Source organism: Lissotriton vulgaris, chromosome 4_1 (genome assembly GCF_964263255.1).
Source record: "Lissotriton vulgaris chromosome 4_1, aLisVul1.2, whole genome shotgun sequence".
Classification (NCBI taxonomy): Eukaryota; Metazoa; Chordata; class Amphibia; order Caudata; family Salamandridae; genus Lissotriton; species Lissotriton vulgaris.
The window spans coordinates 1,452,028,047-1,452,044,061 of record NC_141691.1 but is presented as its reverse complement, the minus strand read 5'-3'; the positions used below and the strand labels follow the sequence as shown (position 1 = coordinate 1,452,044,061).

At 41.9% G+C, this 16,015-nt stretch overlaps 1 protein-coding gene across 1 annotated transcript in view; it reads right to left on the bottom strand.

Annotated features, from left to right (window-relative positions):
• The window catches only part of LOC147724094 (desmoglein-4-like), a 110,200-nt gene that overhangs the window by 72,703 nt on the left and 21,482 nt on the right, over nt 1-16,015 (bottom strand). The window contains exons 2-3 of the mRNA XM_086965675.1: nt 3,606-3,641; nt 2,952-3,089 (exon numbers count right to left, since the gene is read on the bottom strand). Coding sequence (XP_086821801.1) covers nt 2,952-3,089; nt 3,606-3,641 — 174 coding nt within the window. The remainder of the gene's footprint in view (nt 1-2,951; nt 3,090-3,605; nt 3,642-16,015) is intronic.

Here is a 16,015-nt window from a genome sequence, read left to right as displayed (position 1 = left end):
GTTACAAAGCAATTTTGCAAAAGTAGACTGAAGAAGCTGTAATACCACAATCTATTCTGCACATGTTAGGAACAGTGGAAGAAAATTGGTCCAAACTGCACGGCAGGGTGGAACGGTCCGAAGTTTGTTTCAACAGGATTATTCTTATGTTTGGACCAAATGTATGGCTCTGGAAAGACTCTGAACGAATCCAATGAGTATCCCTGTTCTAAGATAGCTTCCTTGTCTGCTACAGTAGCTTTGTATGCTCAATGATATACCTAGAGATTATATTTAAAGCACCCTAAGACCTTCTGTGGTGCAGGTGCGCTGTATAAAACTGTTAATTAAATACATAATAATTCACTCCAATGCATACATTAGTGAATGATGATTTTCCCTATGGTGGAAAGGTCTGCATGTGTAGAAATTAAACAAATTCGCATTGGCACATGGAATTTTTTGTTCGTAGTGGAAACAAAGGTTTCTTCATGATTAATGTTCGCTCCCTACACTCTCATTAAATATGGACGTGCCCCATCTCCTTTCACACCAGGAAAACACGTTTACTCCTGTTTTTGACAAGGCAAATGTGCATGCGTCCCTGGGATAGGCCTATAGCTGCAAGAGGCATGGGGCAACTGATAAGCTTACAACTTGATGGCACTGACATGCGTTGGCGACTCACTTGTTGCAGCATCTGCTTCTCTTGGGGCCACATTCTCCTGTCTTCAGCGGATCTAGCGCTGTCACAGGGACCCTGTGGAAAGTCAAACACCCCGCCGCCATCACCGGCGAGATCGCTGGCCACGCCCCTTTTTAGACCACACCCCCGCCCTCATTACCTAAACCACGCTGACTGCGAGCGTTGCGAGACATCAATCCTCCTGAGGCGGAAAGCCGGGAGTAGACGAACTTTGCATTTACTTGCATTTATTTGCTTGTCCCGCTACTAAAAAAAACAGACGCGGACTCAGCGGAACTCTCCAATTACCTCCCCATATCGCTTCTGCCTTATTTCTCAAAACTCCTCGAAGCACACGTTACCAGATGCCTCTCAAATTTTATTGAGTCTTCTTGCTATTTGGAGCCTAATCAGGCCGGCTTCAGGCCCTCATTCTCTACTCAAGCCGTCATCCTAGTTGTCCTCGACATGCTGAGGAGAAATGCTGACTCAGGAACCCCCAAGGGTCTCGTCCTCCTGGACCTCTCGGCCGCGTTCGACACGGTTGACCACAACATCTTGCTCAACCGGGTCGAACAGGCTGGCATCCAAGACTCTGCCCTCAGCTGGATCCGGTCTTTCCTGTCTGACAGAACCCAAGCCGTTCGGCTGGGCCCCTACACAGCACCCAAGACCTCCACAACCTGCGGAGTCCCCCAGGGCTCCTCCCTGTCACCTTTATTGTTCAATCTATACCTCCGGCCCCTACTCCACTCACTCCGTAACTGGGACATTACAGTTTTTAACTATGCCGACGATTTACAGATCATTTTTCCACTCAACTCCCCCAATGCGATAGACAACTTTCATTCAGCCATGCTTCATATCCAAGATTGGATGAACTCCAACCAATTGAAGCTAAACCCCGGGAAAACCGAGCTTCTCCTTCCGGGCTCCAGCCTCTCCTCCTGGGGAACCCAGTTCTGGCCCATCGAACAGGGCCCCCCACCGACCCCTTCCATCTCCGTAAAAAGTCTCGGCGTAATTATCGAGGCCGAACTCTCCCTCCGACCTCATATTGGCTCCGTGATCTCATCCTGCTCCTTCCAACTCAGAAAGATCCGGAAGGTCAGCCACCTGCTTCCCACCTTCCCACACCTGCCCTGACTCTGGTTATTATGTCTCTTGTGCTCTCCCGCTTGGACTTTTCCAACTGCATTTATCACGGACTCCCCAAAACCCTCCTCCACCGCCTTCAGGTGGTCCAAAACCAGGCAGCCCGGATCATCTTTAAATCTCCAAAATGGCAAACTGCCAAACCCCTGATGTACAAACTTCACTGGTTACCAATTGAACAAAGGGTGGCCTTCATGTTGAGCTGTCTCACGTTCAAAGCCCTCAACTGCCCCAGTCCTGCCTTCCTGACTTCCCTTATCACTCCCTACTGTCCAAACCGCAACCTTCGTTCTGCTCATCTTAAATCACTCGTCACACCCAAATTCAGAACTAACAAATTTGGTGGACGAAGGTTTGCCTCTTTGGCTCCGAAACTCTGGAATTCCCTTCCCCTGGCCATCAAATCAAGCAGCTCCCTCCTTCATTTTAGGAAGCTGCTAAAAACGTTTCTCTTTCCCCTACCCTGCTAACCCTGCACAAAACCTCAGTTTGGGAACTGATGTCCTACAGCGCCAGGAAACTCATGGTGTCAGCGTGCTCTACAAATTCCATTTAATAATAATAATAATAAAATAAATGTTCATAAACCCTCAACTTGTAAATGTGATAATTCCAGCATATTATACGAATTCCTTCAATTGTAAGTATCCTTTAAGAGCAAGGTTTCGATCGGTTGTGAAACTGCAAATAAGTAATGAGAATTTACATTTTTCCATGCTCAAATCAGAGTCGGCAGCTGTTTAAGCTTGGACCAGAGAGTGACCCATACACAGTATATAATTTCCTCTGGGAAAATGTGGATTTGGCTCCACTATTTTGTCTCCATGAAGATGGAATGAATGAATAAGTGAGTGAATGAATGAATGAATGCATGATGGATGAATGCATTAATTCTTTAATTGAATACTTGAATGGCAGCACTCTGCAAACGGAATTAGATCTATGAATTTTTCTAGCACATAGGCCTTGGTGGCGGAGAGCAAACCTGATATCCTAAGGGATTATTAGAATGTGGCTTCACAGTTTAATCTCTGTGGGTAGAAAAAGTGTGAAATAATAAATTAATAAATGACTATGCTTAGATATGAACAATTAGGCTGTACCATGTTCCTCTCAGTTGGCGGGCACTTACCTTGCAAATTGGATTTTTCCGTGAATAGTCCTCTCCTTCTCTCACCATCACTGCGGGGACAATCCATTCACGTTTCTGTCGCCTCAACCCAGGCGAATTTAACGGGGCTCCTTCATATCGGTAGGTTTGCTTGTTCACCTTAAAAAGAATACATTGTCTTCAGCCATCATTTTAATGGTAATAACATTATCTATTATTTTTGTCAGCAGGCCACACATTCTTTAGCATGCACTAAATATGTTATTTCTAGATGTTGAACACTTTTCAATTCCAAACCAGATAATTACTAAAAGCCTGTCGTTCTTTTCAAAATGGCTGCCTATGCAACATCCACAGTATTTTCAGGTACATTCTCTGCCCTGGCTGGCCAGGGCCTGCTTTCTGTAGGGAGCTTATTTGGCAGTGGCGGCGCAGTGTTGAATCCTGCTGGCCGCACAGGCGCACCCATCGGGGTCGGACTGGCCTGTAACTCCATCGGGAGTTTTTCTCTGGATGATTGAAGACATTGTAGGCCCACCTCACTACGGATAACTGTGCCATGTGCCACCCCAAGCCCAGCTGTACATGCAGACACCCCACTGGCAAGGCCAGTTTAATTTAATTGCACAGAAACAACATTTCCACTCCACAAAATAGGGTTTTAAAACACATTACCTCTAAGCGCCACCCACAAACGGATTCCAAAGACACCTGCCAATCAAGAGAGATAAAAAAAGTCATCATATTGTATATATACTTGTAATGCAATGTTTTGTGATGGGTTACATAGTTTCTTCAGAGATGCTCAATGACTAAATAATTTTCAGAAATACATCATCATACTCCATTACTTATTGATGAATGCACTACCTGCTCTCAACATAAAATATGTCAATTTAATAAACGAAGTTTAAGGTATTGCTACAGTCAATGTTTGTAGCTCGTACTTGCCTTGTCTATGTTCATCTTTTTATGGGTCTACACTAACCCTGGGCGGAGTTCGCTGAGTTGCCCTATGCGTAGCTACACAAAGTGCAAAAAAACTCTGTCGCACTACGCGGAGCTCCGCAAGCGGTGGAGTTCCATAGAAAAATGCTGTTCGTGGTGACTGCACAGTACGGATACTTGTCAGCACTGTGCAATCATTGCGAACGGCACTGTGCACAGCGCAAGCGGTCCCTTTTTTCTCTTTTCCGCTGCTCGAGTAGATTTTTACTACAGAGGCAGCTTTCTCAACGTAAACAAGCAGTTTCTCATTGCGAGGGGTTGCGAGCAGATGCGACCACTCACAATGAGAAACCTGACCACCCCGCGTTAAGAAATCTCGCCAGGATGTTCATTTTCCACACTCGCGCTCACCAACTTGATGTTGACGATCACAAACGAGTAAAAATCTCGCCGGAAGGTTGAATTTCCTTGCCTACACTTGCCAACTTGACGCTGGTAAATTTGAGTGAGGAAAAAAACTCCGCCCTGCTGCGCAAAGTGGAATTTTTCTGAACTCTGTGAGCTCTGCGTAACGCGGGGTGTGGGAAACTCCTCAAACTCTGCGAGTGGAGCGGAGTTCACTGCACAGGTTTAATCTACACCTGACAAGAATCAGGGCCAGAGACATCAGAAGACTGATCAAAATATACACTGGTGAAACGAATTTCTGCAACAAGAGTTGCATTCTGTGATGCGACATAAGTGTTGCTAGCTCGAATCGCTAAGAGTCCAGTTTAAGAAAGACCTGCCGAATGGATATTAATTAGGCAGGTCTGTATTTACGACCCTCTAAGGTTGAGTTAAAACAGAAGGATGGTGGCCTGCACAGAACAGCAGGCCAAAACCCTTGCGTTTGTATTCAGAAATGGCAAACTTTTTTTTTTTTTACCAGCCCATGTTCCTTACAGAAACTAATGCTGCATTAAAGAAATCCTGTTTGGAAAAACATCAGAAGGGAGCAGATAGTAGTCTTTTGAAAGTATTGGAAATGCATTTTCTTCATTAATTATGCAAACACAGCACACACAGTGTGACACCAGTTCACTCAACGTTGTACCCTGGTGCACAACATTCGTATGGAGTGAATACTATAATACTTTATTATGCCCTGACTAACCAGTGCAAATGTGACATTTTGCACTGATTGAGTGGTTGCTCTGGTAATGTGCACTCTTCGCTGAGTGCAAATACCACTACAAAATTGCCTGCTCACCAGTGGAATTCTGCATGCAATAAAAGCCTTGGTTTACACTGTGTGCAGGAACTTGGGAAATATGCATTACTGCTTTGTATTTATAGTCTTCAAATATTGTGTTACTGGGATTCTTAAAACTCCTTAATCTCTTTCTCAGAAGAAGCATGTAATCAGCACCTGGTGTCTGACAAGAGGTGTCTTACTTCTGTGTTATGTGGTAGCATTTACATTATTTTGTACTAGAGCAAATGAGCAATCAATCTCGGTCGCTACCTGATCAGCACTAAACAAGTCTTCCACGAGAAGGGCAGCTCATGAAGGACAAATCTCAAATCACTAGGACACAAGCATCTTTGCGTGGACCAGCAGGAGACACACACATTGATAAGCTTTCATGAGTTTTTAAAAAGAAACTTTAGACACTCTTGGATCTACTCTATGCTTTGATTGTCAGAATAAGGAGTGTGAAGCAACATCATGTAAAAAAAAAAGAAAAAAGCACACAGATTCTGACTAGAAGTGTCTGAATCAGGGATGTCCTTTGACATGGCCCCATGCCCAGGGAGCCAGTATTCAGATATGCATAACCTGTCAATCGTGCAGCAGTCTCCGTCTGACTTGGCTCCAGCTATTCAGCTTAAAATGTTTTTATTTCCGTGCTTGACACCCCCTCAAGCCCCTTCCTTTCTTTCGCCGCTGCATCCCCCTCTCAGCCCGGGTCCCTCCGCCCACCCAGTAACAACTCAGCGTCCAAGTGATAACCTGTGGGTGACTCTAGCAAGGTGGGGGAGGGGCGGGATGTTCGGGTTCAGGGGTCAGTCACTGCTCTTATTACTCTGACAGGGACTGGCGAAGCCCCTTTGTGTTCGCACCACAAAAGCCCCCCCCCCCCCCCCCCCCCCCCCATTATACTCAGCAGCAGCGAGGGCCGCATGACATTTTGTTCCCCAGTAAAGGCCAGCACTTTCTATTATTCACTCTTAAATGGCCTCTACTCTTCCTATATTCTTTTTTTGGTATACATGTAGTGGGTCTGGAATCTCCAATTGTTCAGCAGATACGAGATTATCAATAGTACTCGAGTATAATTCTCGAAGAAACAAATCTTACAGGGATACAACACCTCTTTCTGGAGAAGGGAACCAGAAAGAAAACAAGATGATGTGTACAAACATACGTTTAGAAGAATCCATCACAGAAAGCGCAAAATTAAAGGTAGAAATCACAATGGGGCGGATTCACTCACAAAAGAGTTTATGAGCACGGAAGTAGCCCTACAGGCGAGCGCCTTATGTACTCTTACATACATGTGTGCACCGACTCCTAACTGAGTATCTCCCTGTCAGTAAAAGGGCAAAGAGGGCCCTATTATTTTTAGTTTTACTAATAGTATAAGAATTGTCCCGAAATTCTCCCATTTTATTCCCACTGTGGATGCCTTTTGGCCAATTCACAAAGATATATACGAGAGAGCCTTAAAGATGTAAGGGAGCCTTAAAGAGCAGCAGGAGTACCCCTTTACTTAGGGTAAGCACCAATGTATGTCTGTTCAGTGACTTTCCTGAATGAATCCTTCCCGGTACGATTTGAAGAAAATGCTGTCATTTTGATATTCAAATGTATATGCTTTTAAGTACTCTGTGGTACAATGCTGCACATAAGGTTTGCTGTGCTTTTAGATTTTCTATAGGTTTTCTGCAGCTTTCGATTTTCACCACAATTTCTCTATTCACAGGAGCCACAGTTAGAAAGTGCTTGGAGACAGTTAGGTCCTGTAATTGTGCTTTACAATTTCATGGACTAATCTGAAGTTCATAAAAATTGCTGGTCTTCTTTGTAAAGCTAAACATTCTTACATTTAGAGTCTGTGAAATTCTCTAGAATAGGCATGGCTCCAAACAAGCCTGTCAGTTGAGCAGTAGGGTACAATGATGGCTAATGTTTTTTGGCATCGCTGGCCTATACGTACGACTGCGGCAATATGAAATGGCAATGGCATGTGAATCGCTATGTATGAGTGTGGAATGGCCGTAATGGCAGGCGGTGCAAGGAAGGGAGTGCTGGAAAGCAGACAGCAAAGGGAGCGGTAGCAGTTGGCTCTGAGCTAACCGAGGTGTATGGCAGCAGAACAGAAACGAGGAATGAGTCACCTGCCAGCTCACCTTGCGCGTCCCTTCATATCAGGGTGTGGATTAATTCAGGTCTGTGCGTTTATATTATCATGCGCTGTGTCATGAACTAGTTTCTGTGAGAAGTATCATGAAGTGTGCAGATCTTCGAATAAATGCTTTGGATAAAGACTTAAGGAGCGGGAGAAATGAATTCACTTGAGTTAATGAGCGGGAGAAATGAATCCACTTGAGTTAAGATATGTAGATTATCTTTGATGCTCCTCATTAAGAACCACCATATTGGCTTCATGGTGATCCACCAACAACAGGCCTTGCCCACTGTTGATGCCTTAATATCTAGAACCATATCTTTGCTCCCTTCCTTTGTCACAGCAACAGGTTTGGAGCCAACCATATCAACATCAGCACCTGCTATCACATCTTACTGGAATATCCATCTTTTGTGTACCCATAGTTCCTTTCGATTATAGGGATCGCAAGTTAAGTTAATTCCACCGGTGAATTTCTGTATTTTGAACTCCTTTTTCGTTTATGGAGTTTTATTTATTTTCTTCTTACATTATATCCAGGGCCCTTGGAATTATGCAGCAGAGGAGGACCAGTTTATGCAGCAGGTTTGCCTAATTTATGCGTCAAGAAAAGGTAAATGATGTAGGGTAATGCAGTGCATTTTGTGATAATATTACTTCATTATTTGGCCATTTGTACCCATGGTTACACTCGCTGGGAAAAGATCTCACCTTATGAGTACCAATTTAACACCCAAAATACAGTTACAAGCAACTGATAGATGACCAGTCAACCTTCACGCAGGGCATTTCGGTGCACAGAAACACAGCGCCATGTTTTTAGTAACTTTTTATCCATTTGGGCTAAAGAACATTTTTTTTGTTCAAATCTCCAATTATGGAGCAGATTATGGGTTATGGAGTAAATGCGCCACATCCATATTTATGCCCAAAAAAATGCCAGTCACAGAATCACATAATTCCAGTGGCCCTGATTATATCTCTTCACTTAACTTGAAGTCAACATTAAAGTTGTACAATTTTGACTATACTGTTGACAGTGTTAATGTCACACCATCGGAGGATTTTCCTGCTGCTCAGACCATTCTACCAATAGTGAGCTAAAGTTTCTCTTACTGAAAGCCACTTGTTTCTTTCTGTTCAGGTGGAGTGAGAGCTTGTTTACAGCTGGAGTCAAGAATGTGACCTCAAGGGTCAGATTACAGAACATGTTTGCATGTTTTCATGACCTTGGTGCTGTGTTCTGTTGTTTTTGTGCTGGTGTCTATGTGTGCATATTATGTTGCATTCTGTTTTGACGATTTTGTTGTGTCCTGTTACACTGTAATTGTGTTATGTTACTTTGTGTAAATTAATATTCTATGGTCTGTTGTTTACTTTGGACATGCCAACGAATGCTACTGCGTTTCCAGCTAAAAGCAGTACATGTCTCTAGATTTCCAGTGAGAAACATGCATTTACCGCCACATGGTAAAGTAGTGCATTTTCAGCTCTTTAACTAGTTAAGAGACGAGTCAGCCCAAAACTGTGGCAGAGGTGTTTGTTAAATTAGCACTGCAGTGCTCGCTTTGTGTTATGACCTCTCTCCCCCACTGTAAAATAATCAGATTCTTTTCAAGTACTCTGCACAATTTACATCACTCAAAACACTGGACATCAAATTCCAGAGTAATCAACATACCAATCTATCTATATTTAATGAAAAATGTTGGATAAATATACCATCATACTGCCTGTCATTAACAACGCGTCTGTCCATCCAGGTGCCAAATAAAAAAAGGATTGCCAAATGTATTAGGTTTTGCCTATGTGATTAATAATAATCTGTCTTTTGTTGTAAGTTGTAGTTTGCTGAGTAGTTGTACAATATAAGTTGCAGAAAGTCTGTTAAAGTGTTATGACTTGTTAATGTACAAAAAGGCAATATATTGTGCTGTATTACTAGTGGTATAGTGCGGGTAGGTAATAGCAAAAGCTTGAGAAATGAAATGAAAGAGGGAAATAATAGAATTAATTGATGTAAGAGCAACAATATGGGTTTAGAGGAGTTCTTACAACTTTTGGGCCTGGTGCCAGTGCACCTGCTTCACCATTCAAAATATTTGCCCCTAGTGCCTGCAAGATAACTGTATGTGTGACTGCTTGTTAAGTAGTAAAATATGGTGAGCAGCCTTTACAACGCGGGCATTACCACGCGCTGCCATTACTACGCTGCTTTTACAATGCAAGTCGTTACAACGACTTGCGCTGGAGGGCGCTGGTGGATAGGGAATAGTTTAATTTTCTATTCCAACAACTTCCCTACTGTAACGTGGGCTGGAGTTGGAATAGAAAATTAAACTATTCAACTATCCAGCGCTTACAGCGCAAGTCGTTGTAACAACTTGCATTGTAAAAACAGCGTTGTAATGGCACACGTGGTAATAGCCCGCGTTGTAGTGTCATACAACCGTAAAATATAGCGATATTTGGTGCTTAGAGGACTTTGACTGTGAATGGAACGTAACCAGTGTGAACAGCTCTATTAGAAGTTTCATAAATGTGGGCAGCCAGGAAAAGCAAAAAAAAAGTTCCACACAAAAGTGAATGGACACAGAAATTCGGTGTGGGAACTGATAAGAGCCCCCTTTTAAGATATATTAAATACAAGAGAGTTCACTATGCAGGCAAAACCTAAAAATGTGCTTCATTTTTGCTTTCCTAACTGCTGAATTTGTACAGTTCATTTAAAGATATTTACATTTTATTGTGTGTTACAAATGACATCAAACAGCTTTTCCTTTCACACTCACTTTACCTCAGCAAGATTGGCACATAATTCACTTTACTTATGTTCCTCTGAATGCAAAGTGAGAGGAGTTTGTAGATTCCAGTTCCCATGTTAAAAAATAAGTAACAATTTGCCAGAAGTCAAAGCCTGACATTTGACCTCTGTCTTTGAAGCGCAGCAAATGAGAGAGAATCAATATAGTTTAGGAAACACTGGTGTAAAACAGGAATGAGCAGCTACTACATTTCTAAATAATGAGTTTCCAAAACTACTCTAAATCACTGGGTTGCTAGGTTTCACTCTGCCCTCGGTAAACAGCGCTCCCTACTGACTAGTTCATTGACACGCTGAAAGTGATCTTTGCTTGCTGTATCATTTACTAGAGATGTGTTAAAAATCGTGGAAACAAGGTATGAACTTTGCAGTGAAAGAGAACTTTACTGCATAAGCTTAACATAGTGGTTACGTTTGGAAATAAGTGGCTTGCTGGAATGGTGGGATATTAAAAAAATTGTCATTTCATTTCAACATTTATCGCTGCTCCTTGGAACAACGTATTTCCAATAATAGTCCAGATCAAGACCAAATCAAGGAAGAGAGTGTGAAGGCACAAATAAAGAAATCATTTGGTTAAAATACAAATAACTAGGCCAAAAAGTCAATGATTTCATGATTTCATTCATAAGTGCAATTGTCCAGGATTCACATGTGCCGACTCCTTAATTCTTCCCAAACCACTGAACATCCATAGTGCGTTATGTTCTATTATTATATGGGCAAACAAATCGTTTCAATGAGAATCATTTTTAAAAAATCAGACCAACACTAGTACGTAGTTATGAGGAGGGGCAAATTTGGGAGGATGATCAATTAATTAAAGTGATAGTGTAGAATGCGGATGAACTGTAAATATATGCATCAAAGCAAATATGTTTGAGTGTTACATATACATATAAGAGTGACATAATGAAACCATAGAGTTACGGTTAAGTTCCACTTTATACTGAAAGAGCACTTATTGGATTTTAGGGAGGGTCTATTTCCCATTCATCCACGACCAGGTATTTCTAATCAAGAGCTCAGCAAAACCTGTTAGATGGATTTACTCAAAGTTTGGCCCAGAAAATTATTGTGTACGATGGCGGGCGGATGGTGGGCTGGCGGAGAGACCATCCACCATGCATCTGATGGGCTCAAGGAGCCCGTTGGACCATCGGAGGGACTGTAATCCCTTTAATAAAGACGGTGCCTGCTCATGCAGCGCCGTCGGGGTTTCAATGTGCCTTTCCACTGGCTGATTTGTGGCGGTTAACCAGCCATGAAAAGGCAGCTAGAAAGTGACTATGGGGGCCCCTAGTGGGCCCCCTTTTCTCCCTGGCCCTCTGCTGTGGGCGGTGGGGACACCTATTCCCCCCGTAAACATCCATGCACCATGTGGCAGGCATCGCATGGTGCCTGCCACATAGCGCAGGGATATTTTAAATGTGTTTTTTGTATTGTGGCGTGTGCTGCAGCACGTGCCACAATACAAAATATACACATTGCGACTGCCGTGAAGGCGATTGCACCATAATGTGGCAGTGGGACCTCCAACTCTTAGTCGGGCAGTCCTGCTTCCGAGTAGGTGACGGGTGGAAGTAAGTCTGCCCAACATCATTAATCAGGCCCTTAAGTTCCAAGTTCAGAAAATACAGTGATATCTTGTTAGTTAGATTTTGGAACTAGCTTACACATTGAAACTCGATTGAAAACCAAATCTTATTTGTTGAGATGCTTTCTTTCCATCAGCAATTTTGTGTTTCGTGAACTGTCATTTCTGGTTGGTGAACCTTACTAGGAAAACTTAGAGGGCCAACTTTGCAAAGAATGGCAAGAGAAGTGATGCAGCTTATGAGTAACTAAGAAGAAACAAGTATCACGGGAGAGGAGATGATGTGACGCAGCGGCCAGAGCTGCTGACGCGAGAGATGAGTATCCTGGTTCGAGTGCAACATTCTGTGATTCTGGGAAAATCTCTTAATCTCTCAGGGTGATAAATTGTGCTATAAAAATCTGCTGCAAGACATAAAAGCAGAAAGAGGCAAAACTTTATGAAACAATAGTTCCACCGAAAGTGGATGTTACCAGTATTTCAGATACGGGAAACTGATAAGAGAAGCAGACGAGGAACAAGTATTGGTAAATACAGGAAAATATGCTACAGCCAATAGAAATGGAGGAAACGTGAGTGGCAAGCACAGGAACCAATGAAAAGTCAGAAATGCGAGGGGGCAGGAGGTAAGCCCCTTTTAAGTTTATATTAAAAACAACAGATTTCACAAGCACATCGCAAGTGCTGTGCAGGCAAAACCTAAAAATAGCACCTTTTCAAGCATAAATATTATGCTGCAATGCAAATCACCAAGCCTTTGCTTAAACTTGCGTATGAAAAATCTGATAAATAGGAGGCACAAATCATCCAGCATACTGCTTATGTATTCTGAATGTGAAAAGAGATACTGTAAAGTGGGCTCATATCTATCAGCCATTCATAATTTGATCACAGCATAAATATAAATGCTTTTTAAATAAGTTACAAGAAGTCGAACTGGTTGAGAACTATGGGAAATAAGCGATCCGATAGTTATTTCTTCAATGGAAATACATTTTATTTCTTCAATAGAAATCCATTCCCATAATTTGTAGAAAAGAAAAAGTATTCTTGAATGGCAGCTGACACCCACAGGTGCAGCTAATAAATTCCTTGCAAAACCTAGCCTGTAGTAAACCAGAAAAATGGGCGCCAGCACGGAGGATTGTTTATTTTGAGAGATTCTCTTTATGCTGCTGATAGTATTAAAACATGGGAGTGCAGGGTGAGCCTTATTCTAGGATCCAAGCCCTGTCTCTCTTTGTGGTGCGCATTTTGACTTGTTAGCATGTCCCTTTGTTCCAGGTGAGACTATGGGCCACATCTACAAAGGCTTTCTGTGGTCGCAAATGGGCTGTTTGTGAATGCAAAAAGGCTTTTTTACATGTACTAAGCCCTATTTGTGATTCGGTATCCTATTACTGAATAGAACATTGGACTTGCGATTCCGTATTGGAAAGGGGTGTGTTTAAGGTGTCCTTTCCTAATACTGAATCACAGTGGTGTATGTGGATGGTTTGCAATGGAAATGTGTTCGCAAAACATTCTTATTTTACAGCCTACTTCAAGTAGGCTGTAACCCCTTCGCAAATGGGAAAGGGTCCAAAAGAGACCGCTTCCCCTTTGCGAATGTTTGTAAAAACATTGTTTAAGAGCAGGTAGTAGTCCCACAAACTGCGGCCTACTCTTAAAAACTGAAAAGAAAACTTTTAATTTTTATTGGAAATGCATACCGTTTTCCTATAAGGAAAACGGGCTGCATTTAAAAGAAAAGAGATTGCTTTATTTAAAAGCAATCACAGATATGGTGGTCTGCTGACACCAGCAGGCCATCATCCCTGCGATTTTAGCAATTCTCAATGGGTTGCAAACCGAGACCTACCTCATTAATATTCGTGAGGTAGGTCTATTTGCGAGCCACTGGGAATCAAAAAACTTATCTTTGTGTTTGCAATTACCATTGATACTATGCACTATTTTACATTAGAGAGAAAACTAAATCATCTGCAATTGTAATGTGAAAAAGAGATCAGTTAAATTTGACTAAAGTGCTAGTGCTAAAGTGCCATGAATCCGACAAATGTGTTTCCTGAAAATAATTTTCCAAAAATAGAATTCATACTGAACAATCCTTTTAATTAAAAAGGGAAATATAAACATTTAATATTGACTAGGTAGTAAATGCTAAAGTGCCATGAATCGATAAATCTGTTTCCGGGAAATCCTTTTCCAAAAATAGTATTCATACTGAACAAACCCATTAATTAAAAAGGAAATGTAATCATCATAAATAATATATATCAGAGAAAGATCATTTCATTTAAACTAAGGTGGAAGCGCTAGAAATGAAACAGGGAATGTAAACATTACGGATATTATATAATTTGTAATTGAAAAAGATTGTTTCTTAGAAGCTAAGTGCAAGTGCTAAAGTGCAGTAGAACCAATGGATATGTTATCCCAAAAGCTCCATTTTCATTTGAATCAAGATTCAATTCTTACTAAGCAATTCATACTGAACAGGAACATTTCATATAGACTGAAGTGTTGTACTTGGAGATCCCTTTCCATTTGATCAAAATATTTCCAAACTGAAACAAATTTTCTAACAGCTCCCACCTTTTTCGCATAAGTTTCTTCATAGATTCTAACTAGTTTCATTTTAGTATACCCTTCAAGAAAGGTCGGGGCTTTAGATGTTTTCCAATTCTGGAAAACAGTGAATGTGCCACCTAGAAGGAGATTGACAAAAACATTACACCTCCTCTTTTTAAAACCTGTTTTAAGCTCTGTTTTAATAATCCAAACAATGCCTCCTCGGGCTCAGGTTGTGTATTACTCCGAAGGGCACGAGTGAACTCAGCACATATTTTCACCCAGAACTGGCTCAATCTTGAGCATGTGCAAGAAACATGTAGCCAGCAGCCCTCACCAACTTGTTGGCAACGAAAAAACTTATTTTCAACATCGGGATATATTTTATGCAAAGCATAGGGGGTATAATAAGCTGTCCATCGGGACAGAAACACCATTCTTTTGAAGTTTGCAGCTCTCAGTGCCTTACTGCAATGTTAGGAAATAGCTTGCCACTCTTTAGTTGAAATATTGCAAGACAATTCCTGTTTTATTTTTTCCAGAAAATTAGTAACGACTAGGGGCTCGCCTTGATTTCGAAAAACTTGATACCAATTCCCTATACCTCGCATTTTAGTTTGAAACACAGAGGGGGTACCTATATTTCCTGGGTGTATATATTTATTTAACAACGATCTTACCTGGGTGAAGCTAAAGAAGAGTAACCTACTCTGCCTACTGCATCTAGCCTGAACCTACTCCCAGTTAATACATCTACCTTCTATTATAAAATGGCTTAGGTCTTTAAAACCCTTTGATTCCCAAAGTTTAACATGACTATTGCGAATATAAAGTCCCAAACTTCTGGCCTCTGTGAAGCCCAAGTATTGAAATCCTGAAGACTGGGCCTTTTGAGAATAAAAGTTATGAAGTCTATTAGAAAGTGCTTGAACTGTTTTTTATCTAACTTTTTTGGGAAGTTTTGATGTTTTTAAGAAGACCGGAAGCTGAGTTCCGGCTTCATGGGCCATTTTACTAAGGAAAAAGCTATCCAAAGATCCCCTGTTATCAAGCAGCCGAACTACTATATCCATAAACGCTGCTTCATAATAAGTACAAATATGGGGGAGTGTCAGCCCGCCCCAACTAGTATCAAGTTGAAGGACTGATAGTTTTAACCTTGATGCTTTTTTATTCCAAATAAAGTGGCGAAACAATTTTTCCAATTCTCAAAAATAAACTGCATTGCCTTTGATCGGTAAATTTGAAATAAGAAAAATCAGTAAGGGTGGTACTGACATCTTTATTAGTGCAACACGCCCTATCAAAGTGAGGGGGAAGAAGAATCCACTTTCCCAATAGATCTTTAATTCTGGGTAGGTGTTGGCAGGGGGGGGGGTCCAAAGCCCATCTCCTCTTTAGCTATCAGGTAGCTCCACCGAGCAACGGCCAGAATGCTAGGTCTCTGTTGGAAAACATTAAAAGAGCAAAGAGGACGGGGTAAAAGGAGAGTAGAGGGGAAAGGGTAGGGTGAAGGGGTAGGAGGGAGAGAACATTGGAAAGACGAGGGAAAGTCTGCCCAAAGTCCGGCTGGGTAGGTGAGGGCAGAGGGGAAGTCCGCGGCCCATCTCCTCTATAGCTATCATGTAGCTCCACATGGCATCTGCCAAAAAGCAAGGTCTCCGCGGTCGCTCACAGGTTCATTGACTAGATGGGTAGGCCAGATGGGGCTATGATTTGAGTTCTGGTCGAAGTTCAGATTTAGTCC